General features: G+C 30.9%; 2 protein-coding genes across 2 annotated transcripts; both read left to right on the forward strand.

Annotated features, from left to right (window-relative positions):
• Nucleotides 1–1,094: 1,094 nt before the first annotated feature.
• Nucleotides 1,095–2,179, forward strand: LOC111281992 (glutathione S-transferase U8-like). The gene is made up of 2 exons (XM_022869845.2): nucleotides 1,095–1,482; nucleotides 1,576–2,179. Exons 1-2 carry the CDS (start codon nucleotides 1,174–1,176, stop codon nucleotides 1,939–1,941), a joined length of 675 nt encoding a protein of 224 aa, XP_022725580.2. The 5' UTR covers nucleotides 1,095–1,173; the 3' UTR covers nucleotides 1,942–2,179.
• Nucleotides 2,180–21,737: 19,558 nt separating this feature from the next.
• LOC111281997 (putative glutathione S-transferase) lies at nucleotides 21,738–22,997 on the forward strand. Its single transcript, XM_089746469.1, has 2 exons — nucleotides 21,738–22,300; nucleotides 22,394–22,997. Exons 1-2 carry the CDS (start codon nucleotides 21,992–21,994, stop codon nucleotides 22,757–22,759), a joined length of 675 nt encoding a protein of 224 aa, XP_089602595.1. The 5' UTR covers nucleotides 21,738–21,991; the 3' UTR covers nucleotides 22,760–22,997.
• The last annotated feature ends 3,130 nt before the right edge of the window (nucleotides 22,998–26,127 follow it).

Below are 26,127 nucleotides of genomic sequence, written 5' to 3' on the forward strand. Positions count from 1 at the left end.
AATGAAAACTTTTAAGTGAAATTCATAAATTTTTTTTATTAAAAAAAATTAAATAGATTGAAGGTCTTAGTATATAAATTATGCGTGAAAAATTTGAAAAATATTTAATAAATTTTGATATATTTTTTAGATATGCATTTTGAATAACAATTGTAATAGAATTTTTATAGTTGATATTTATTAAATTTAAATTATAAATAATATTTTTAATATTTTTTTACATATTATTAATTTTCATATTAAATTTTATTAAATTATCAATTTAAATTTTTTATTAAAATTTTTATTAAATCATTTTCAAAAAAGTTTTCACAAATTTCATATAAATAATTTTATCTAAGTTCTGCCCTTAGTATTGATATGCAAAAATATTGTGAATAATTAAAACATCTAAAAATTATGTATAAAATAATTAAAATATTAAAATATTAGATAATATAATAATTTTTTATCTTGAAAATATTTTTCATCGTAAAAGTATTTCTTGATGAATTTTTTTATTTGAATTTGCAAATCCAATTTTTAGACCGAAAAGCTACATTTTTTATTGTTTAACATTAAAATTAAATTAAAAGCTCTTTTTAACATAAAAACTATTTTCAGCCATAATACTAAACTAAATCTTAAATCAAACAACGAACGAGAGTTAGCTCAATTGGTCGTAAGGATACGCATTTCATTGGAAAAATAAAATAAAATTTAGTTCTCGTTGTCAACAATTTTCATCGGCTAGTTATCAGTTAGTTACTTTGAAACGGGATATCACCGAACTTTAATGTACGGACAACTGGTGTGATATTTTGTATGATTGGACAGAAATTTCGTTGACGTTTCTTTGTTTTTGCTTTCCGCGTTCCGTGCCTTCGTAAGAGTCTAAAATTTCTTGGGTTTATTATAATTATTGTAATCATAATAATTTAATTCGTAAATTAATTTTCAGTCTCCATTTCTAAAAGCTTCTACTCGACGCTTTTATTAAACCGAACATCTGAAGTCTGACCTTTTCAAGTCTGGTGGCTCTGTTCAAAGGGTTTACCGTCTCTCTCAAGAAAGCTTGAAAAAAAAGTATTAAATCCAACAATTCCGTCAACATAAACACAAGCAAATAAGTTCCATTATATATATTCGCAGAGACTTTGGGTTTAGTTTCTAATACAAGTATTGATTGTCAACATGGCTGAAGTGAAGCTGATAGCCTCTTCACTTAGCCTTTTCTGCACAAGGATTGAATGGGCTTTGAAGCTTAAAGGTGTGGAATATGAGTACATTGAAGAAGATTTAAGAAACAAGAGTCCTCTTCTTCTTAACTACAATCCTGTTCATAAGAAAGTTCCAGTACTTGTTTACAACGGCAAACCGATTGCTGAGTCACTCATCGTTCTTGAATACATTGAGGAGACATGGAAGGACAGTCCCTTGCTCCCTGAAGATCCATATGAGAAAGCAATGGCTCGGTTTTGGGCAAAATTTGCCGATGAAAAGGTACTTCATCTTCGAGACCGTGTCACAGCCATTTAATTTCATTCTAGTTTTAAGTGGTGACAGTCTGTCTTTGTTTTGGTTTCTTAAATACAGTGCTTGTTGGGTGCATTTGATGCTTGCCGTGCAGAAGGAGATGAAAAGGAAAAAGCCATAGAAACTGCAATAGAGTCCTTTTCGTTTCTTGAGATGCAGATTGGAAGGACGAAATACTTTGGTGGGGAACATATAGGCTATCTGGATCTTGCGCTTGGTTGGATCCCTTATTGGCTCAATGTTATGGAGGAAGTTGGATGCATGAAGCTGGTTGACGCTCAGAGGTTCCCACTTCTTCATCGATGGGCAGAAGACTTCATCGAAACTCCACTGATCAAAGAATGCCTTCCACCTAGACAAAAAACGGTTGAGTACTTCACTGCTAGCATCAATTACCTGCGTTCCTTGGCAACAAGCAAGCAATAAATTCATTTTCCATTCGAGCTTTTCTCCATGGCCAAGAAATAAATGGAGATATCTCCTATTTTGAACCCAAAAAAAATTATAAAAAAAAATAAATAAGTAAATAATTGGGAGATGTTTTTGTTTTCAGTTGTGTTTGAAAGTAAGTTTTTCAATATGTCATCTATGGCTACCGGATTGGGGTGAACCCCTGTTTGATGTATCCAATAGAGTTGCCATTTAGTGCATTCAGTTCATAAAATCGTGTTGTTGCTGATTTTAGTTTTTAAGTTAGATCCCTTACTATTACTTCATCGCAGAAGAACCATTTTTGATTCAGTATTTTCTTGAGTAGCATTTTACTTTGAGCCTAGGAAACAGAGGATGCAGAAAATAAATGCAATATAGACTAGTATTTTTTTTTTTCTGGAAAATGAAATTAGAAAAAAAAAAAAAAACATTTGTAATAGAAGTTCATTCTCTGAGATCAATGTCACCGGCACCAAAATGCTGTTCCTCCGCTACTGCCTCAAGGCTCTCGCAACTGCTATTTCCTCATCAATATAAAACCAGACAAAGAAGGGATCCTTGGTGATTGGTGCTAGAATTGGTGGAAAGTTCACCAAGTCATTAACATAATTTTAATAAAAACAAAAACTGAAGTGAATGTGGGTGAAAGTTCAATCCAGCTAAACCGAGGTCCACGGAAATGAAGTCACTGTCTTGTGCTTACCAATGACACCTTCCTAGCTCCGAATGGTGATTTGCACAAAAAGATAAGAGACAGAATTGCTCTCTACCTCAAAAACTAAAATTATGAAATTTAATGGGCTGGCCTCATATACATAGAAGTGAAAGTAAGGATCTTCCTTAATATGTTAATCAAAATTGACCTATCCCATTAGAGGTTCAAATAAAGAATTATATCAAGCTCACACTTAACAAATATCATATTACCATTTTGGGTATATTAGAACATGATGCCACAACAATTACTCATTTATTGACATCAATTACAATAATCCAATATATAATGACTTTGTTAGTCCACTAATAAGAGATAAATACAACAATTTCTCACTTGGACAACACAAATCATTAAAAGTGAATTCTAATTAACATAATGGCTATAAACAGAAAATGTCAATATGAGTATATACCAAAATCTTCACACAACAAAATGAGCATTTATAAGCCCCAGAATACATTGTATCGACTAGGTATAAATGTGTGGACTTACATGCCCTCTACAATAAGAAAGCATTTATAAATCTCAAAATGCACTGTATCGACAAGATACATGTATATAGACTTATGAATACTTAAACAATAGCAACAAGCATTTATGAGTTTCAAAATGCACTGTGCCGACAAGGTACGTGCACATAGACTCATAAACACTTCAAAAAACATAGTATGATAGTGTGAAATGGAAATGAAATGAAAACATAATTGATATCCATTTTCATTAGGTTCATGTATCTATACCATATGATGCTGCTTTGAAAGAAACACATGAGATTAATCCTAAATGTTTCACCCAATGGAATACCAAATTTAAGAGAATGTGCACAAACAGAATAAATATATGGCAAATAGGAATCCATCCATATAGTTGCAACTAATTTTATTTAGGACTGAGCATTATTGGGTTTAAACTTAATAACTGAATAAAACCACTAAAAAAAGTAAATTAGGTCAATTTTGGCAATCGATTTTCAAGTTTGAATTTCTAGACCAAAATTGATAAAAAAAAATCGATATAAATTATATATTTAAAATAAATAAAATAGGTTTTACAATTAAATGTTGAGAATATTGACTCAAATCCCATAAGAGATTTGTTTGAGATTTGTTTGAAATTTGTTAGATATTGCTTGATGGACAAGAAGACTTGCAAAAGAAGAATTCTAAATGAAATAGGATTCTTAATAGGTAAATTTGACTTATAAGAGAAGAATTCTAAGGGGAAAGGAATTCCTAATAGGCAAGTTTGACTTACAGGAGAAGAATTCTAAGAGGAAAGGGATTCTTAATGGGCAAGTTTGTATGCTTATAAATAGGTGAAGTCTCTACAAGGTTAGGTATGAGAAAAAGATGTATGAGAGTTATAGGATTTTGTGAGATAGACACCCCATAGGAGTATTGGGGCTCTACGTCTTATGGGTGTGTATGTTTTTTTGTGAGTGGACTAGAGGAGACTGAGAGGGTCCACATAGGTATGATGTATGGGAGCATATGGGTATGTGTTTGGTTATGTTGAAAGGTTGCATAAGGGTTTGAGTTTGTGTTTGTTTGAGTTGAGAATACTCTATAGGATTAAAAGAGATTGAGAGTATCTTATGAGTATTGATTGTTGAGTGAAGTTACTGATTTGATGTATGTTTGTAATTCTCTATAACTAGTGGATCTTGTTTCTCATCCATGGACGTAAAATGATTGGATCGAACCATGTTAAATTATTATCTCTTGTGTATTTGATTTATTGTTTGATTTCGCTTCCACTGGTGTCATTGGATTGGAGGCTTTTAGCCTAACAAATGGTATCAAAGCTATGGTGTTCCCCAACAAGTGGTATCAGAGCTGAAAGTTCGAAATGTGGGAAAAGTCAAATGTTTGAGATGTGGGAAAAATCGATGGTTCGAGATATGAAAGAGTTGATAGTTCGAGATATGAGAAGAGCTTGGTTTAAGACATGGAAAGAAGTAAGCTTAGAGGAGCTCGATTCAAGAGAAGAGTTCGAGTTCAAGTTTTGAGGATTGAAGATCAATTTGTATGAAGTGTGAAGACACACAAAAAAAGATGATTGTGAGACTTTCATTGTAGGTGGAGCCAAGCATGTCTAGTATGAAGACAGATGATTGATGAAATTTGAGTCAAGGTGGAGATTATTAGGAATATTGACTCAAATCCCATAAGAGATTTGTTTGAGATTTGTTTGAAATTTGTTAGATATTGCTTGATGTACAATAAGACTTGCAACAGAAGAATTCTAAAAGAAAGAAGATTCTTTATAGGTAAGTTTCACTTACAAGAGAAGAATTTTAAGGGAAAATGGATTCTTAATAGGCAAGTTTGACTTACATGAGAAGAATTTTAAGAGGAAAGAGATTTTTAATGGGCAAGTTTGTATGGTTATAAATAGGTGAAGTCTTTACAGGATTAGGTATGAGAAAAATATGTAAGAGAGTTATAGGGTTTTATGAGATAGACATCCATAGGAGTATTAGAGCTCTACGTCTTATGGGTGTGTATATTTGTTTATGAGTGGACTAGAAGAGACTGAGAGGATCCACATAGGTATGATGTATGGGAGCATATGGGTATGTGTTTGGTTATGTTGAAAGGGTGAATAAGGGTTTGGGTTTGTGTTTGTTTAAGTTGAGAATACTCTATAGGACTAGAAGAGATTGAAAGTGTCTTATGAGTAGTGATTGTTGAGTGAGGTTGATGATTTGATATATGTTTGTAATTCTCCACAACTAGTGGATCTTGTTTCCCATCCATGGACGTAGGTTGATTGGACCAAACCACATTAAATTGTTATCTTTTGTGTGTTTGATTTATTGTTTGATTTCACTTTCGCTGGTGTGATTGGATTGGAAGCTTTTAGCCCAACACCAAAAACCCCTAGTTTTTAAATTTTCTAAGTCCTAGCTACTCTAATCTCTTCCCTCACATTTTCTCTGCCTACCGCTCTTGACCTATTCTCTCCTCACACTAGACTTCACTAGACCACAGTTCTCTCACTTCACTAGACTACTCTTTCTTTCTCTTCTTTTTCTTTCTTTCTATCTTTCTTTCATTCCTTCTCTTTTCTATTTCCTAAATCAACATCCCTCACTACAAAAAAGTAATAATAAAAATATATATGCTACATTTTCAAAATGACTCATATTAAAAAATAAAATTACATTAATGCCCTTAAATAAGTGATAAATAACATTTTAGTATATTAACTAAACAAAATACCGTTAATAAAGACAAAAGACTAAAATGGCCTTAACATCTTTAAATTTCCATCCCCATCTCATCTCCTTATAGGTAAGATCAATATACTTATAAATAAATAATTATTTTTAAGTATTAGTAAAATGTCATAATTGAAATTTAATAAAAATTAAAAAGATAGGTTACTCTTTACAAAAAATTTACTAACATTTAGCATTATTTACATATTTAAAATTATTGTCATAACATCTAGATCCGAGGATCCATCGCTAGACATTGACTTAAGGAGTCGCAACCAATCTTTTTTTATCTAGGCACGATTAGTTACCTAAGGAATCTGCCTTTCAGGAAACACCGAAGTTTAAGGGTCCCTAAAAGAATAGGTTCAGGTCTACTAACCAGAATAGGGTTCGAGAGTTCGGTTACGTGTGAGAAAAGTTATAGTACCCTCGTAACGCCCATCGAAAGATGGTACCAGCTTAATTTTGTATTATCCAATAAGCATTAAAAATTTATCAAGTAATTAATTATTGAAAATTATTCTCAATTGACTCTAATACTTTTAGCAAAAAATTGAGAAAATCTTCTCACTTCAATAGTATGTAAGAAAACTATTATCTCACTTGCAGAGGCTCCATCGTCGGATTATTTATCATTAAAAAAAATTCAAAAAAATAAAAAGAAAAAAGAAGGAAAAAAATGATTGCTTTTGTACAGGAAAAATTGATGCTTTCAACTTTTCCTCAAAAATATTTTTTAGTATCAACTTTTCCTCAAAAATATTTTTTAGAAAAACTTATTTTTAAGGAAAATTGATACTTTAAATTTTTTCTAAAAAATATTTTTTTAAAAAAACTTATTTTCAAGGAAAATTGATACTTTTAACATTTTCTCAAAAATATTTTCTAGAAATTTTATTTTCAAGGAAAATTGATACTTTTAACATTTTCTCAAAAATATTTTCTAGAAATTTTATTTTCAAGGAAAATTGATACTTTCAACTTTTCCTCAAAAATATTTTTTAAAAAATTTATTTTTAAAAAAAATTGATACTTTCAACTTTTTCTCAAAAATATTTTTTAAAAATTTTATTTTCAAAGAAAATTAATACTTTCAACTTTTCCTCAAAAAATATTTTTTAAATCTTTTTATCTTCAAGGGTCATTTAAAAAATGCTCGACAAATCAAAATTTCCTATGAAACAGTTTAAACTTACTTGGTGTCCAACACGAGAACAAATGAACAGCTTCCTGCATCACATTTGCTTACGAGATGGTGACGGATTTAGGTGCATCGATTCTTGGCCCTTTGCTCCCTTTTGGTTTGTTACATTGCCTGACTGGTTTTTCTTCTTTCACTTTCTAGTTAGCGCTCTGTCCCACAGCTTCTACCAGTGCTTGATAGAGGACTGGTTATACAAACACCAAGATCGAGAAACATCTAATCGGGAAGTTAAGAAATATCCTCCCTTGTCCGAGGCAAGAAAAGAGGTGGCGGTAGTAAACAAAGGCAGGAAAGTTATCCTAATCAAACTAGCCGGTAACAAGATCGAAATACATATATAATGTTCTAATAGAATCACCTATCTCTTTCTCAACAGCAAACCTAGTCACTTCAACCACTAGGTGAGGCGTAGCATGGATAATCTCTTGGCAACCTTCCAATACTGTTATCGTTGAAGCTGCTCTATCTGTAATCAAGTTGCTTGAATGCAGTGCCAAAGCACTCAAAGCATCAGCAGCTGCCTTTCGCGTTGTGTTACTATTTTCTGTTGGTTGGTTTGTATTGCTTGATAAAGGAAGTGCCTCATCTTCATTCTTTTCTTTCTGGTGCACGAAAGGAAGGGCTAAACCTTTTTCTTGGTTAAAAGTGATCTATTTTCTTCAGAGTTCCTTCAGAGTGGGAGATTTTACCTTTAAAGTTTTGAGCTAGAAGTAGTCATCTTACTCGCCTTCGATGCTCTATAGATCTTCAATACAAATCGAGTCTTTAACTGAGACCAACCAATTGCTAGATTCAAATGGAACCAGGGTCCATCCAGACTAGATAATCAGCCTCTTCATCTGACTCTTAAAAGTTGGATTTTTTTATTGAATGAGGGAAGATAGCAATCACCTAGACTGTACTGCTTTAAGTAGCATCTTCAGCGAGTATGTTATCGGCTTTCATAAAGTAGCCCACGCCTTCTCAATACTACTCTAGGCGGTAAAGTTGCTAACAGAAGACTGAACACCGTTTGACACTACCTTTTTTCTCTCTCATATTCGGATTCCTATTCTATATATTTCTTTCTCTTTGTTATTGTTGCTTTATTGCTGTTTATAGGATCAAATTAAAAGAATTTTTGATCAGATCAAAGTCCTTATTTGACTGGGTTATCAAAAACTTAAGACTCAATCCTACCTCATATTAAAACCTATAGTAACTCTACAACCTCCAATTTTGGACCAAAGATATATTTTTTTATTTTTTATCACTAAATCTTGTTAAACTAATAATAAATCTAATAAAACAAATAAATCAACTAAAAAAATAAAATAAAAATAAAAATAAAAAAATAAAAATAAAAAACCAATTGGGCCTACTAGTTGGATCATAAATCGGGTCCAATAGGCTTAAACCTAAACCCTATTGGACTAGGTCTAATGGGTTTGGGTCCGGACTAAATAAGGTGTCTACAGCTACCCCTCTTTACATATTTTCTGTGAAACAGAAATTGTGCAAAGATGTAGACACCCATTCAAGACTCAACTTGACACTTTTTTTTGTTTTTGTTTTTTATTTTTTTTTGTTTTGTTTTGTTTTTTTTTTGGTTTGTTAAAATTTTGATCAAAGCTCCTCTAAGCAGAGGCTTAACGACTATGAGAAACATAAACAAGGCTCCTCTAATCAGAGGCTCAACGATTACGACTTTAGAAAAATAAATGGCTCCTATAATAAGAGGCTCAACGACTTTAGAAAAATAAATTACTTCTCTAAACAGAGGCTCAAAGACTTTGAAAAATAAACGGCTCCTCTAATCAGAGGCTCAACGACTTTAAAAAATAAATGGCTCCTCTAATCAGAGGCTCAACGATTTTAAAAAAATAAATTGCTCCTCTAAACAGAGGTAACTGTGACTTTGAAAAAATAAATGGCTCCTCTAATCAGAGGCACCACAACTTTCTCCTCTACATAGAGGCATCACAACTTTGAAAAGTAAATTGCTCCTCTAAACAGAGGTAACAGAACTTTGAAAAGTAAATTGCTCCTTGACAATCATGTCCAAAGGAGTTATAAATCATGATTGAAGGAATTTTGTAATGGAAACTCAAAGATTCACAATTTGAGTTCAACATTCAGAGGTTCAGATTCGCAAAAACCTTCCAACTTCGAAAGAATTTATTAAAATTTGATTCTCAAAAGTTCAGTTTCATTCAAATTTGTAAGATCTCAAGATTTACATTTGTAACTTGCAAGACTCACATTAAAGATCCTCATTTGAATTTTGAAGGTTCACATAAAAAAATTCAAGGCTTTTTAAAGGTTCGCATTTGGTAAGCTTGGGATTCACATCCAAAAATTCAAAGCTTCTTATTTGAATTCAAAGGTTCAGCAATAAAACTTAGAGTTTCACATCTAAGTTCAAAGGTTCTCATTTAAAAATTTAGAGATTCATATCTAAAAAGTTGAAGCTTTGTATTTTGAAGATCATATCCAAAAGTTTAAAACTTTTCATTCTAGTTCGAAGATTCATATTCGATGAACTTTAGGGTTTCACTCCTCAAAGATTCTCATTTTGAAACTCAAAGATTCTCATTTGAGTTTTAAAAAATTCTCATCAAAACATTCACAATTTCTTTTTCAAGTGACTTAAAAATTTGCATAAATGAATGTTATGACCAAAGATGTAAATGCCTTCTTAATGATACAAATGCGACAACCTATATTTTCATAGTGCCATGCATGTCCAAACAAAGTTTAATTAATCAAATTATGTGTATGTACTATTCAAGCAATGATGCCACCATGATGCATGTAATGCAAACATCTATGTCATAAAATTTTAAATAATTATGGTAATATGGCTCTTAAAACTCCATCATTTTGTATGTCTTCCTTGTTCAGTTTCTCAACATTTTGGAACAAGCTTCATTAATTGATCATCATTGTTTCCATTACTTGATCACCATCCGGAGGTTTCTCAGCACCAACAAATTTTACCTATTACCCCACGTGCCAGGCTTATCAGCATTAACCATTTCAAATAAATTTAATCTTCTGTCACTTGGTCATCGTTCATAAGCTTTTCAATACTAGCCATTTCAAAACAAATTTCATCATCTGTCACTTGGTCATCGTTCATAAGTGGTCATCGTTCATAAGCTTCTCAATACTAGCTATTTCAAAACAAATTTCATCATCTGTCACTTGGTCATCGTTCATAAGCTTCTCAGTACCAGTCATTTCAAAACAAATTTCATCATCTGTCATTTGGTCATCGTTCATAAGCTTCTCAGCACCAGTTTCGTCTATGGCCCCATATCATTTTCGTCAGTTAATCATAACTCATAGGTTATATCAATCAATACATCCTCATATTCATCACTTGATTATACTACTTTTCAAAATTTACCTCATCTTCATTTTTTTGTCCAATCCATCATTACATTCTCTATTTGGTCACATCATATGTCCTTCCAAATCATCTCTTTTAGGTTTTTACCAATTTTTCATTTTGTTACCACCATCATCTTAGATTTTTTTTTAAAAGAATACAAGACTTTTTAATGTACATTGTCATTCATTAATCATCATTTTAATTCTTAACAAATATAATGCACTCATACATTTTCTTGATTTATTCTAAGGATGTAACAATAAGAGAACACAAGGTGAATTATGGTAAAGATAATCAATAAAGATCTATTTTGGTACAAAACAAATGGGAAAAGAAATAAATTGGATACATGTCATTGGGATGAATGGTAGTCTAAATGATAAATATTCAGACAATTCTGAACATTAATTTACGATTCTTTTTCAAAAACTCATTCCATTTACTGTTGACGTCATTTTGAGCATGGTAAACTTTGCCTCAGTCTTTAAGGGATCTTCAGATGTCTTTGTTCTTCCATTCATATAAACCATTTGACCTAGATCTTTTTCTATCCAAATCACCTTTTCAGGTTTTCAATTTGAATCTTTTTTTTTCATTTTCTCATTTTTTCTTCTTTTTCCTCTATTTTTTTATTTTTTTATTTTTTCATCATTTTTTTTCTTTTTTTTTCTCATTTTTCATCCATTGTTGATATCTTTCACACATCAAACTTTAGAGCAATGTAGCATGATTTCATTATTTCATCATGAGCATGCCTTTGCCCAATATATGATCATTCAATTTGAGCATTCACACTTGTTCCAAATAGACTTTTTAAGGTTGTAATGTAGGTCAAGGTGAGAGGTAATAAAAGAAATGGATATAATAGGCTCAAAACATGTATTAAAAAAGTTCAAGACCAAAAGATCATTTGATACAATTTAGCATTTTACCCCCACATCATTTCACTACTTTTTCTTTCCTCACACAAAAGATTCTTATTATTTTACCCCAAATCATGTGTGGTATTTTTTTTTTTTTGCTTTTCTTTCTTTTTGCATCTTTGAGACCTTTTGTGATATTTTTTCAAAAATCGTCCCCCAATGTAGAGGATGATCTTTGGTTGGGATTCTTTAGAAAAAAAATCATAATAGGTTCAAAGGGGTAGCAATAAATGGTTTTTCGAATGGTAAAAGAAAAATGGCCATTTTTCATCTCAATTGTGAATACTTTTCTTGAACATCATCTATTGAACAAAGCTCATGAACTTGTATAAAAGGTTACACATCTTCAAGACATATCTATTTCACCTCTGATAATAGCTTACTTTTTTGTTCAAATCATCTTTTCATATTAATGTGGATGAGTTCTCAAAATTAAATATCAGAATTATTGTTATTATTGTCTAAATATTCATCATTTAAAATTTGAGAATGGGAATATAAATTTATGAAAGGTAACAGAGCATGGAATAATGGTCGAGTGAAAGAAAAAATGTAATGAAATGCATTAACTTGCCTTTATTAAAATGATAACAAGTGAAATCATATTGCAAAAAAAAAAAAAATCTTAACATTACTTTAAAAGAACTCTTAGAATGACAAGTAGCATTCAACCAGTTTTAACATCCTTCTTTAAAATCATGCCTCTGTGCAATCAGGTGAAGGATTTTTATCTCGCCTCTTTGATTCATTGTGACTTTTCAGGCCTTTTTGAATTAACATATACTTGATTCTCATTCAGAGCATTGACATTATGATTAGGCAATAGATTACCACTAATATTAGGTGTTGTTGCTTTTCTTTGATCAAAACTTACCATTCCATCCTTGATTAACCGTTGCACCTTATGCTTTAGAGCAGTGTAATTTTCAATGAAATGGCTAGTAATTTCATAGCGGTAGTTACAGTGAACTATAGGATCATACCGCTTAGGATAAGATGGCTTGAGCAGCTCTATACAACTTAAAGGTAATCAAGTGGCTGTTATAGAGCTCCCGGTATAACTCCGTATAAGTCATGAGGATTGGATCAAAACTGAGTTTTTCTCGAATAGTCCGTTGCTCTCGTGAACCATTTTTTAGGCTACTAGGATGAATTTAAGGTCTTGTAGGAGTTTGACTGTTTAGGCTGTATATGGGAGCTTAAGGGATAAAAATGGGCTGGTATATGAATGAATTAGGTAATTGTGGGGCTGGTTGGTATGGATAATATGAAGTATTGTTCACAGTAGGATAGTATGGAGAGTAATCTGAGGGTGGATAGGGTTGATATCCCCTGAACTATCTATCAAAGCTTACAGCTTGAGCTTCAAGCTCTTTATTCTTGGGTGCCTTCTTAGTTTTTTCTCCTTTCAGCTTATCATTTTTAATGGCATTCTCAATGATTTCGCTTGAAATCACCATGTCAACGAAATTCTTTGTGGCATTCTTTATCATCTTTTCATAATAGAGGGATTTCAAAGTGCTGACAAATAATACGATGGTCTCTTTTTCAGTCAAAGAAGGTTATACCTGAATAGCCATGTTCTTCCACCTCTGGGCATATTCTTTGAATAATTCAGTTGCTTTCTTCTTCATATTCTATAAAGAAAGACGATCAGGAGACAAGTCTATTATATACCAATGTTGACTAATGAAAAACATGAGCCATATCGCTTCAAGAACAAATGCGAGTCCTATTCAACTGGACATACCATCTAGTAGCAGAACCTGTTAGGTTATCTTGAAAGATGTGCATCAAAAGCTTTTCATTATTGGCATGGACAGTCATTTTTCAACTGTATATAGTAATATAAGTTTTCAGACACCTTGTACCATCGTATTTCTTAAACTCTGGTACTTTTAACTTCAAAGGGATAACCACATCCGAGACTAAACAGAGTCCATCAACATTAGCAGAACCATAAAAACCCACTCCTTCCACTACTCGTAGCCTTTTTTCTCTAACAAGTTTATCTTTTGTTTAGCTTTTAAGGCTTCTACAAGCTCCTTCTCTTTGGGCCTCAATTTTTTTTTATTTTTTTAGATCATCCAAATTAGGGATTGATATTGGTTCTACTGCTTTTTCAGTAAAGACAGAATTTATATAACTTTGGTACTATCCTTGATTTGAATTTCATGGTATTCTAAGATATGTGTACCCTACAAGATAGGTGAGCTGCTGTGATGGTGGACCTTGTGCAGGTTAGACTTGATGTGGCTTGAACCCATGAGGGCACAATGGGTCATTCTCCTCTTGTAATGGATGATCTTGTTGGCTAACATTCTCTTATATTGCCTTCCCCTTGTTTAACTTGTTCAAAGCCTCTAAAATCTTATTCAACTCCCCTTCTAACTTCGAGCTTTCTTTATTCTCTCGAGACGATTGAAATTTTCTTGTTCCATTAGTCTAGCTTGAGCTCTTGTATTGTATTGGTGAGTGAGGTTGCTTGGTGGAGCTATCCTTGAAACTTTAGCACCATAATTATTATTAGAAATGATATGCTATGATATGCTTTATGTATGATACGTTGATGCACGAATGAAATGTACATTTTTATGGATGAAATCTAATATGAAATGGATGCAAATGATTATGTTAAAACATGATCATGAAAATAATGCAGATGCATAAAATCAGACAAACAACATAGTTAGTTTCATAGATGAAATGAAAGTGATACCGATGCATAATGTTACATATGATAATGAAAATGATGCACAAATTCAAACAATCAAAATGATTAGATAAACATTTTTCTTGTGTCTTACTTTTAGGGTATACCTATCATTGGGTAGAAAGGGCTCTATCTTAGGTTTAGGCATTTCTAAAGTTCACTATATGTGGTTCAAGATTAAAGTCCAAAGGTTTCCAAATTGCTCCTTACATCATTGTCCATCACAGACTAGTAAGGCACCCTAATCTTCACCCATTACAGGCTACAAGCGAAAAAAATTCAATTTGAATGGGAATATTTCGCTAGCCATTACGAAGGCATTAAACCTCATGAAAGCAATAGGTACTTTACTCCCTCTTAGAAGGACAAAGTTCGGGTATAGAGCTCATGTTATGCATATGCATATGAATGACATAAATAATAAAGTAAATAAACATGAATGAATAAAAAATCTATACAAAAGGTTTAATTTTATTAGGCTTTTGGATAACACATTTATTTGTTGGCCTGACTCTCGGACTTCCCCAGTGGAGTAGTTAAGCTGTCATAACGTCTAGATCCGGGGATCCATTGCTAGGCATTGACTTAAGGAGTCACCACCAATCTTTTTTTATCTAGGTGCGATTGGCCACCTAAGGAATCTGTCATTTCAGGGAACACCGAAGTTTAAGGGTCTCTAAAAGAATAAGTTCAGGTCTACTAACCAGAGCAGGGTTCGGGAGTTCGGTTACGTGTGAGGAAGGTTATAGCACCCTCACAATCCCATTGAAAGATGGTACCAGCTTAATTTTGTGTTATCCAATAAGCCTTAAAAATTTATCAAGTAATTAATTATTGGAAATTATTCTCAATTGACTCTAATACTTTTAGCAAAAAATTAAAAAAATCTCATCACCTCAAGAGTATGCAAGAAAACTACTATCTCACTTGTAGAGGCTCTATCGTCGGATTATTTAACATTAAAAAAAATTCAAGAAAATAAAAAGGAAAAAGAAGAAAAAGAATGATTACTTTTGTACAAAAAAAATTGATACTTTCAACGTTTCTTCAAAAATTCATTTTTGTTTTAACTTTTCCTCAAAAATATTTTTTAGAAAAAACATATTTTCAAGGAAAATTGATACTTTCAACTTTTCCTCAAAAATAATTTTTAGAAAATCTTATTTTCAAGAAAAATTGATACTTTCAACTTTTCCTCAAAAAATATTTTTTAAATCTTTTTATCTTCAAGGGTCATTTAAAAGATGCTTGACAAATCAAAATTTTCTGTGAAACAGTTTAAACTTACTTGGTGTCCAACACGATAACAAATGAACAGCTTCCTGCATCACATTTGCTTACGAGATGGTGACGGATTTAGGTGCATCGATTCTTAGCCTTTTGCTCCCTTTTGGCTTGTTACATTGCTTGACTGGTTTTCCTTCTTTCACTTTCTAGTTAGCGCTCTATCCCACAGCTTCTACCAATGCGTGATAGAGGACTAGTTACGTAAACACCAAGATCGAGGAACATTTAATCGGGAAGTTAAGGAATATCCTCCCTTGTTCGAGGTAAAAAAATAGGCGGCGGTAGTAAATAAAGGCAGAAAAGCTGTCCTAATCAAACTAGCCGGCAACAGGATCGAAATACATATATAATGTTCCAACAGAGTCACCCGTCTCCTTCTCAACAGTAAACCTAGTCACTTCAACCACTAGGCGAGGCGTAGCATGGGCAATCTCCTAGCAACCTTCCAGTACTGTTATCGTTGAAGCTGCTCTATCTACAATCAAGTTGCTTGAATGCAGTGCCAAAGCACTCAAAGCATCAGCAACTGCCTTCCGCGTTGTGTTGCTATTTTCTGTTGGTTGGTTTGTATTGCTTGATGAAGGAAGTGCCTCATCTTCATTCTTTTCTTTCTAGTGCACGAAAGGAAGGGCTAAACCTTTTTCTTGGTTAAAAGTGATCTATTTCCTTTAGAGTTCCTTTCGAGTGGGAGATTTTACCTTTAAAGTTTCGGGCTAGAAGTAGTCATCTTACTCGCCTCCGATGCTCTATAGATCCTCAATACAAATCGAGTCTTTGACCGAGACTAACCAATTGCTAGATTCAAATGGAACCAGGGTCCATCCAGACTAGATAATCAGCCTCTTCATCTGACTCTTAAAAGTTGGATTTTTTTATCGAATGAGGGAAGATAGCAATCACCCAGACTGTACCGCTTTAAGCAGCATCTTCAGCGAGCAGGTTACCGACTTTCATAAAGCAGCCCACGCCTTCTCGATACTACTCTAGGCGGTAAAGTTGCTAACAGAAGATTGAACACCTTTTGACACTACCTTTTCCCTCTCTCCTATTCGGATTCCTATTCTATATATTTCTTCCCCCTTGTTATTGTTCCTTTATTACTGTTTATTGGATCAGATCAGGAGAATTTTTGATCAGATCAAAGTCCTCATTTGATTGGGTTGTCAAAAACTTAAGACTCATCCTACCTCATATTAAAATAGTAACTCTACAACCTCCAATTTTGGACCAAAGATATATTTTTTTATTTTTTATCACTAAATCTTGTTAAACTAAAGATAAATCTAATAAAAAAGATAAATCAACTAAAAAAATCAAAGAAAAATAAAAATAAAAAAATAAAAATAAAAGGCCAATTGAGCCTGCTAGTTGGATCTTAAATCAGGTCCAATGGGTTTAGACCCAAACCCTATTAGACCAGACCCAATGGGTTTGGGTCCGGACTAAATAAGGTGTCTACAATTATCATATAAATATATCCATTAATTTTTAATTTTTTAATAGAATAAGGTACAAATTTATCATTCTACTTATGTAAATTGTCTAAATTTACTATTAATCTTTTAATTGGTACAATTTTACTATCGCATTTCTAATTTTGGAACAAATTTACTACCATACTTCTTTTTTAAAAGTAAATTTGAACAAAATGTAACAGTTGAAAAATATTTTATAAAATACTTGATTAAAAAGTTTAAAAAGTTATTTTAAAACTCAAAAAACAATTTAAAAATACAATTTTATTGTACCACTTCTAATGTTGAAACAAATTTAACATTAAACTTCCTCTTCGTAGAAAAAAACTCATGAGTTGATATGTTTAGTAAAATTATCGTGATGAGAGAAGAAAAAGGAATAAAATAAAAAGTAAATTTTAGGTTTTATTTTCATGGTTTTTTTTTTTTTTTGTGTCAAGTCATTTTCAATTTTTTTCTCAGTTACAAATAATTTCTAATGAAATATTATATAAACAGGTAATAAGAAATTAATTTCAAAAGGAACAATAGGTAATAAAATTACGAGTAATTTCCTCTGATTGATTAAATTAAGAAGCAATGGAATCAAGTTGAATTTTCAATGAAAAATATCTGAATGATTTATTCTATTTGATTTTATTCAAGTAATTATTAATATGCCTTAATTTAATAATAAAGAATGTAATTTGATAGTTAATAAATTGATTTGATGTGATTGAGGATATGAAATATAATTTGAATGATTTGGATATGATGATTAATTTGTTAAGCGAATATTTTACTAGATTAATAAGTTGACAAATTTTATGAAGTCATAACTTGATGAGATTTGAAGAAATTACAACAGTTAATTTTAATTATGTTAAAAAATAAATAAGCCTTGAATTGGAAACTTAATTTTATTTGTAATAAACACAATTTCTATGCTAGAATCAAATATGAGAAATAGCCAATGTTCTTTCACAAAAAAAAAAAAAAAAAGCCAAGGTTTAATAGTAAACATAATATTGCAATCATTTTCCTATAATATTTGAGAACTAGTAAACATAATATTATAAACATTTCCTTATAAATAGCCAATAGTCTTACCTTTTATGTATAAGTTACAATTCAATTTTTAATTAAAATTTAATTTCTAATTATTGTTTAACTTCAATTGCTCACAATTAAATTCCATTATTTAACTTTTAACATTCATTAGTGAAAAAAAAAAAAATTCTAACATTCACCATTAACACTACATAAGAATAGAAGTATGCTTCATGTGTTAACATTTAGTAATTAATAATAAAAACAAATTTAAATTATTATTGGAAGACAAATTTTCAGTTTTAAATTCTTTTCTAACACATGAGGAATGAATTAATTTGAGTTACTTTCAATTAATTAATCCATACAAAAACACATTTTAAAAAATTATTACCTAACAACAAAAGACATTCTTAGTTTTTGTTTATATATCATTATTGAATGAGATATGATCCAAAAGCATATTTCCTTAAATTTTATTATAGTTGCATATTGATCTTCAATTTTTCTTTTTTATTACTTATTTAACAATAACATTAATTTATATAAGTAATAAATTTATTAATTTTATTCTAATTAATTTTTTAAATATATAATTACATATCCATGCATTGCAAGGATTTAAAACTAGTTTGTTTTAAAATTAAAAGTGTGGTGATAAATGTACCTTAAAATTAAAAGTATAATGGTAAAATTACATCAATTGAAGAAATAATGATAAATTGAAACTAATCGATTATAAGTTATACTTGTAACTAGATTATGACCTATGCGATACATGAAATAATTTTATTTATTTCATATATATATACATATAAATTAATATTTTTTTAAAAAAATTATACTCATAATTTCAAAATTTATAACATATAAAAATTTTATATTTGATTAACTTATCATAAAAAAATAAAATTTTTTAAACAAGTAAGAAAAAATGATATGTTTTCACTTTGTCCCATTTTTATTTGCAATAATATTTATACACTTAAAATTTATATCAAATAAAAATAAATTACATGTATTTCTTAAAAGAACAAAAACAAATATTATTGAATGATGATTTAAAGAATAAAAAAAGTATAAAAATGCTTTCACTTTTGTAATCTTATTCAAATTATTGCATAAAATATGAAAAAAATATATTAGGAGAGGTTTGTAGAAAATAAAAATAAATTAAAAAATATTAATTTTTATAAGAACAAACTTGCAACAGTAATATAATATACTTTGGAAAAGAAAGCTGGAAATCAGAAAATAATTTGCAAATTTCAAAAAACTGCAAATCAAAAAATAAAAAATGATATAGCACATTATATTTATAATTTATAATTTTTAAAATAACTACTGGGTGACATTTAAGATTGAATAGATAATTTTCAAATTGATATTTAAAAAAAAAATTATAAGAACATAGTAAGTCATAAAAATTAAATTAAATTTCTTGTTTATTTTTTAAATATAAAATTGATAGTTAGAGTTGAGATGAATATACGTCCTATTATTTAAAGATTTAATATAAAAAGATTACTTGAATTTTTAATATTTTTTTAAAAAATTTTAAAAAGATAATTTTTGTTTGATAAAAAATAAGATGAAAAAAATATACTGAGTTTTTGAAAGATTTTAATCTTTATAGTTTTGAAACACATTGAAAAATTTTAATAATTAAATAATTTATAAAATGAGGTAATATGATAAAAAGTTAAAATTATTCGGGTAAAATCAATATTTAAAATTTTTAATTTTAAAAATATCACTAAATTAATTTAATTTGTAACTATTTTGATATTTAAATAAAATCAAGATTATCTAATTTGTAATTAAAAAGAAGATATAAATTATTTAAAAAATTATTATACATGTTATTTAAAAAAATTATCCATATAAATATACATGTGATAAATTTTAACAGATGTATTTGTATATTGAAATATAATAAAATATAATTTCATAAAAAAAAAAAAACTGAGCAAACAGAGTGAAAAAAAGTGTGGAAATTACCTAAAAATAATGATAATATACAGATGAAATAGAGCCGGGTACTAAAGAAAAAAAAAAAGACCACCAATGAAATTGATTGCTTGTATCCATGCTATTTCTCTTCCGTCTTCGCTTTTATGTTCCCTACTATTTTAACTTTTCATATCCTTTTGTCACGGATCGAGAGTTAAGTTTCGAACTCGCGCAACTTCGGGATCCGGACATTCACCCTTTCGATGCTTCAAATCAACCTAGCAGTCACGGTTCATACCTTTGTGAGGTATTGTCCTCTCTGACCCCCTTGACCTCATGATTTTATCCTACAAAATGTGCCTCACAAGGCGAGGTGGAATAAACCCTTATATATCCCAGTGACTCTCTTATTATGTTCGATGTAAGATTCATGACCCTTTCTTAGGTCTGTGACATTCTCCCACACCCAACCTTGTGACGTCCTGGTCATGGAGGCTGACCACTCTGTCTGCCTCTCTTGAGACGTTTGGCTTAGATCGAACGGTTTAGGGTTGGTTTTGATACCACTTGTCATGGGTCGAGACTTAAGCTTTGAATCCGCGCGGCTCCGGAACCCAAACATTCACCCTTCCGACGTCACAGATCAGCTTACTTGCCACGATTTACACCCTTGTGAGGTATTATCCGCTCTGACCTCCCTAACCTCATGAGTTTGTCTTACAAAAGGCACCTCACAAGGCGGAGGTGGTGTGAACCCTTATATATCCCAGTGACCCTCTTATTATATTCGATGTGAAATTCATGACTTTTCTTTAGATCCGTGACACTTTGCTAGTATTTTCTCTTTCTCTTTTATTTATTTCTCTAAAACACTTTTTTTGACCACCCAAATTAATATATATCAAGATTAAAATGGAGAATAATTACAAGTTATATTTAGCGGTGGCTTGAAAAAGGTATATTTAAATTTGAATGAAAACTTTTAAGTGAAGTTCATATAAATTTTTATTAAAAATGATTAAATCGATTGAAGGTCTTAGTATATAAATTATGCACAAAAAATTTGAAAAATATTTAATAAATTTTGATATATTTTTTAGATATGCATTTTGAATAACAATTGTAATAGAATTTTTATCGTTGATATTTATTAAATTTGAATTATAAATAATATTTTTAATATTTTTTTATATATTATTAATTTTCATATTGAATTTTATTAAATTATCAATTTAAATTTTTTATTAAAATTTTTATTAAATCATTTTCAAAAAAATTTTCACAAATTTCATATAAATAATTTTATCTAAGTTCTGACCTTAGTATTGATATGAAAAAATATTGTGAATAATTAAAACATCTAAAAATTATGTATAAAATAATAAAAATATTAAAATATTAGATAATATAATAATTTTTTATCTTGAAAATATTTTTCATCGTAAAAGTATTTCTTGATGAATTTTTTTATTTGAATTTGCAAATCAAATTTTTAGACCGAAAAGCTACATTTTTTATTGTTTAACATTAAAATTAAATTGAAAGCTCTTTTTAACATAAAAACTATTTTCAGCCATAATACTAAACTAAATCTTAAATCAAACAACGGACCAGAGTTAGCTCAATTGGTCGTAAGGATACGCATTTCATTGGAAAAATAAAATAAAATTTAGTTCTCGTTGTCAACAATTTTCATCGGCTAGTTATCAGTTATTACTTTGAAACGGGATATCACCGAACTTTAATGTACGGACAACTGGTGTGATATTTTGTATGATTGGTCAGAAATTTCCGTTGACGTTTCTTTGTTTTTGCTTTCCGCGTTCCGTGTCTTCGTAAGAGTCTAAAATTTCTTGGGTTTATTATAATTATTGTAATCATAATAATTTAATTCGTACATTAATTTTCAGTCTCCATTTCTAAAAGCTTCTACTCGACCCTTTTATTAAACCGAACATCTGAAGTCTGACCTTTTCAAGTCTGGTGGCTCTGTTCAAAGGGTTTACCGTCTCTCTCCAGAAAGCTTGAAAAAAAAGTATTAAATCCAACAATTCCGTCAACATAAACACAAGCAAATAAGTTCCATTATATATATTCGCAGAGACTTTGGGTTTAGTTTCTTGTACGAGTATTGATTGTCAACATGGCTGAAGTGAAGCTGATAGCCTCTTCACTTAGCTTTTTCTGCACAAGGGTTGAATGGGCTTTGAAGCTTAAAGGTGTGGAATATGAGTACATTGAAGAAGATTTAAGAAACAAGAGTCCTCTTCTTCTTAACTACAATCCTGTCCATAAGAAAGTTCCAGTACTTGTTTACAACGGCAAACCGATTGCTGAGTCACTCATCGTTCTTGAATACATTGAGGAGACATGGAAGGACAGTCCCTTGCTCCCTGAAGATCCATATGAGAAAGCAATGGCTCGGTTTTGGGCAAAATTTGCCGATGAAAAGGTACTTCATCTTCGACACCGTGTCACAGCCATTTAATTTCATTCTAGTTTTAAGTGGTGACAGTCTGTCTTTGTTTTGGTTTCTTAAATACAGTGCTTGTTGGGTGCATTTGATGCTTACCGTGCAGAAGGAGATGAAAAGGAAAAAGCCATAGAAACTGCAATAGAGTCCTTTTCGTTTCTTGAGATGCAGATTGGAAGGACGAAATACTTTGGTGGGGAACATATAGGCTATCTGGATCTTGCGCTTGGTTGGATCCCTCATTGGCTCAATGTTATGGAGGAAGTTGGATGCATGAAGCTGGTTGACGCTCAGAGGTTCCCACTGCTTCATCGATGGGCAGAAGACTTCATCAAAACTCCACTGATCAAAGAATGCCTTCCACCTAGACAAAAACTGGTTGAGCACTTCACTTCTAGCATCAATTACCTGCGTTCCTTGGCAACAAGCAAGCAATAAATTCATTTTCCATTCGAGCTTTTCTCCATGGCCAAGAAATAAATGGAGATATCTCCTATTTTGAACCCAAAAAAAATTATAAAAAAAAAAAAAAAAGTAAATAATTGGGAGATGTTTTTGTTTTCAGTTGTGTTTGAAAGTAAGTTTTTCAATATGTCATCTATGGCTACCGGATTGGGGTGAACCCCTGTTTGATGTATCCAATAGAGTTGTCATTTAGTGCATTCAGTTCATAAAATCGTGTTGTTGCTGATTTTAGTTTTTAAGTTAGATCCCTTACTATTACTTCATCGCAGAAGAACCATTTTTGATTCAGTATTTTCTTGAGTAGCATTTTACTTTGAGCCTAGGAAACAGAGGATGCAGAAAAGAAATGCAATATAGACTAGTTTTTTTTTTTCCTGGAAAATGAAATTAGAAAATAAAAAAAAACATTTGTAATAGAAGTTCATTCTCTGAGATCAATGTCACCGGCACCAAAATGCTGTTCCTCCGCTACTGCCTCAAGGCTCGCGCAACTGCTATTTCCTCATCAATATAAAACCAGATAAAGAAGGGATCCTTGGTGATTGGTGCTAGAATTGGTGGAAAGTTCACCTAGTCATTAACATAATTTTAATAAAAACTAAAACTGAAGTGAATGTGGGTGAAAGTTCAATCCAGCTAAACCGAGGTCCACGGAAATGAAGTCACTGTCTTGTGCTTGCCAATGACACCTTCCGAGCTCCGAATGGTGATTTGCACAAAAAGATAGGAGACAGAATTGCTCTCTACCTCAAAAACTAAAATTATGAAATTTAATGGGCTGGCCTCATATACATAGAAGTGAAAGTAAGGATCTTCCTTAATATGTTAATCAAAATTGACCTATCCCATTAGAGGTTCAAATACAGAATTATATCAAGCTCACACATAACAAATATCATATTACCATTTTGGGTATATTAGAACATGAAACCACAACAATTACTCATTTGTTGACATCAATTACAGTAATCCAATATATAATGACTTTGTTAGTCCACTAATAAGAGATAAATACAATAATTTCTCCCTTGGACAACACAAATCATTAAAAGTGAATTCTAATTAACAGAATGGCTATAAACAGAAAATGTCAATATGAGTATATACCCAAATTTTCACACAACAAAATGAGCATTTATAAGCCCCAGAATACATTGTATCGACTAGGTATTAATGTGTGGACTTACATGCCCTTTACAATAAGAAAGTATTTATAAATCTCAAAATGCACTGTATCAACAAGACACTTGTATGTAGACTTATGAATACTTCAACAATAGCAACAATCATTTATGAGTTTCAAAATGCACTGTGCCGACAAGATACGTGCACATAGACTAATAAACACTTTAAAAAACATAGTATGATAGTGTGAAATGGAAATGAAATGAAAACACAATCGATATCCATTTCCATTAGGTTCATGTATCTATACCATATGATGCTGCTTTGAAAGAAACACATGAGATTAATCCTAAATGTTTCACCCAATGGAATACCAAAATTAAGAGAATGTGCAGAAACAGAACAAATATATGGCAAATAGGAATCCATCTATATAATTGCAACTAATTTTATTTAGGACTGAGCATTATTGGGTTTAAACTGAATAACTGAATAAAACCACTAAAAAAAGTAAATTAGGTTAGTTTTGGCAGTCGATTTTCAAGTTTGAATTTCTAGACCAAAATTGATAAAAAAAAAATCGATATAAATTATATATTTAAAATAAATAAAATAGGTTTTAGAACCAAAAACCCCTAGTTTTTAAATTTTCTAAGTCCTAACTACTCTAATCTCTTCCCTCACATTCTCTCTACCTGCCGCATTTGACATATTCTCTCCTCACACTAGACTTTACTAGACCATAGTTCTCTTACTTACCTTTTATAGTTGGCAGCCACTGGTGATGGTTGACCAGCCTACCAAGCCACCACACTATAATGCACCATCAACAAATGGTTTTGTTTTGTTTGACCTTTCCTACTTTCCTCTGGCCTTGTTATTTTCAATCTTTGACAATTAAAAGTCGAAACTCAGTAGCCTAGTTATAGCTCATAAATCGACTCCACCACCAGATGCCAACCTACTGAGTTCTTTCTATTATTCAGATTCAAGTTTGTTTCCTTCTTCGAAGTAGTAAAGTTTTTGACTTTTAACATATCTAACATCTTACCTTTTATATGTTTACTTGATTCATTCTTTAGAACTTTGATAGTGATGGTATGAAACTCTCTTCTGAAATGCCTTCACTTGGCAATATTTTTCTTCTCCTAGCTTGTTCTATAGTGTGTTTCTAAACTTTCTCATTGCAAACGTGCATAAAAATGTATAAATAATACATATTTTCTTTTACATCTTATGGCTACACTTTTCAGAAAGCCTTTTTTCTTTAGCTTGTTTGTAGTCTAAAAGTTTGAACTCACTACTGTGGTAGTCTAGTAGATGATGTAACTAAAATGTTAAAGTTTAATTAAATTATGATGAAACTGTTTTGAATTGTATGTTACTATACTTTATTTGGTGTTTCATAGTTTTGATAAAAAGTGCTATTGCTATTATCTGAATTGATGACAAGTCATTTGCTTAATTAAAAAGAACAAGTTTTAATTTCATTTTGCATTGATGACCTTTATCCACTGAAAATTGAAAAAATCGAAAAAATCGATCGATTTAAGTAAGTTTGGTTAATTTAGGTTTTTATCCCAATAATCGATCGATTTGGTTTTTTAAAAGATTAAATTGGTTTACTCGATTTTCAAAATTTTACAATTGAATTAACTAAATTGACTGAATGTTCAACCCTAATTTTATCCCACTAACTCAATACAGTTTAAGGCTCTGCAAGCCCTAAATAAGTGTATGTTATCAAAACATTTTAGCAACCAAAATTAGTTAATGGTTATACTTATGAGCTCTATAGATTATATGCTTTAAAATTTACTCCAATAATGGATTCCATTACTTTCTCTCTAATAATCTAAATGGTGATATCTATTTATTCGGAATGTGAAAAACTCCTAATATTTGAAAAAAAACAATTGTTGTAAATTTACCATAAAACATCCTAGGGATTTCAGAATGGGAACTATAAAACCCAACCCTGAGATAAGATTTTGTAGCAACAATATGACATATAGCTTCACAAAATGCTACATTTTTAGCCAATACCTATGGCATATTGAAATAAGATCAAAATATCTAACTAAATCTAAAATATTGGATCATTGATATTTGAATACAAAATTGCTCAAATGCCTCCGAAGTATACCTACAATATAGACAACATTTAGATGTGTATAGACTTGAGTATACATCATACTACCCATAATTGAAGCATA

The sequence above is a fragment of the Durio zibethinus genome, chromosome 17 (genome assembly GCF_047325235.1).
Source record: "Durio zibethinus cultivar Kanyao isolate XHJ-2024 chromosome 17, ASM4732523v1, whole genome shotgun sequence".
NCBI classification, from domain to species: Eukaryota; Viridiplantae; Streptophyta; class Magnoliopsida; order Malvales; family Malvaceae; genus Durio; species Durio zibethinus.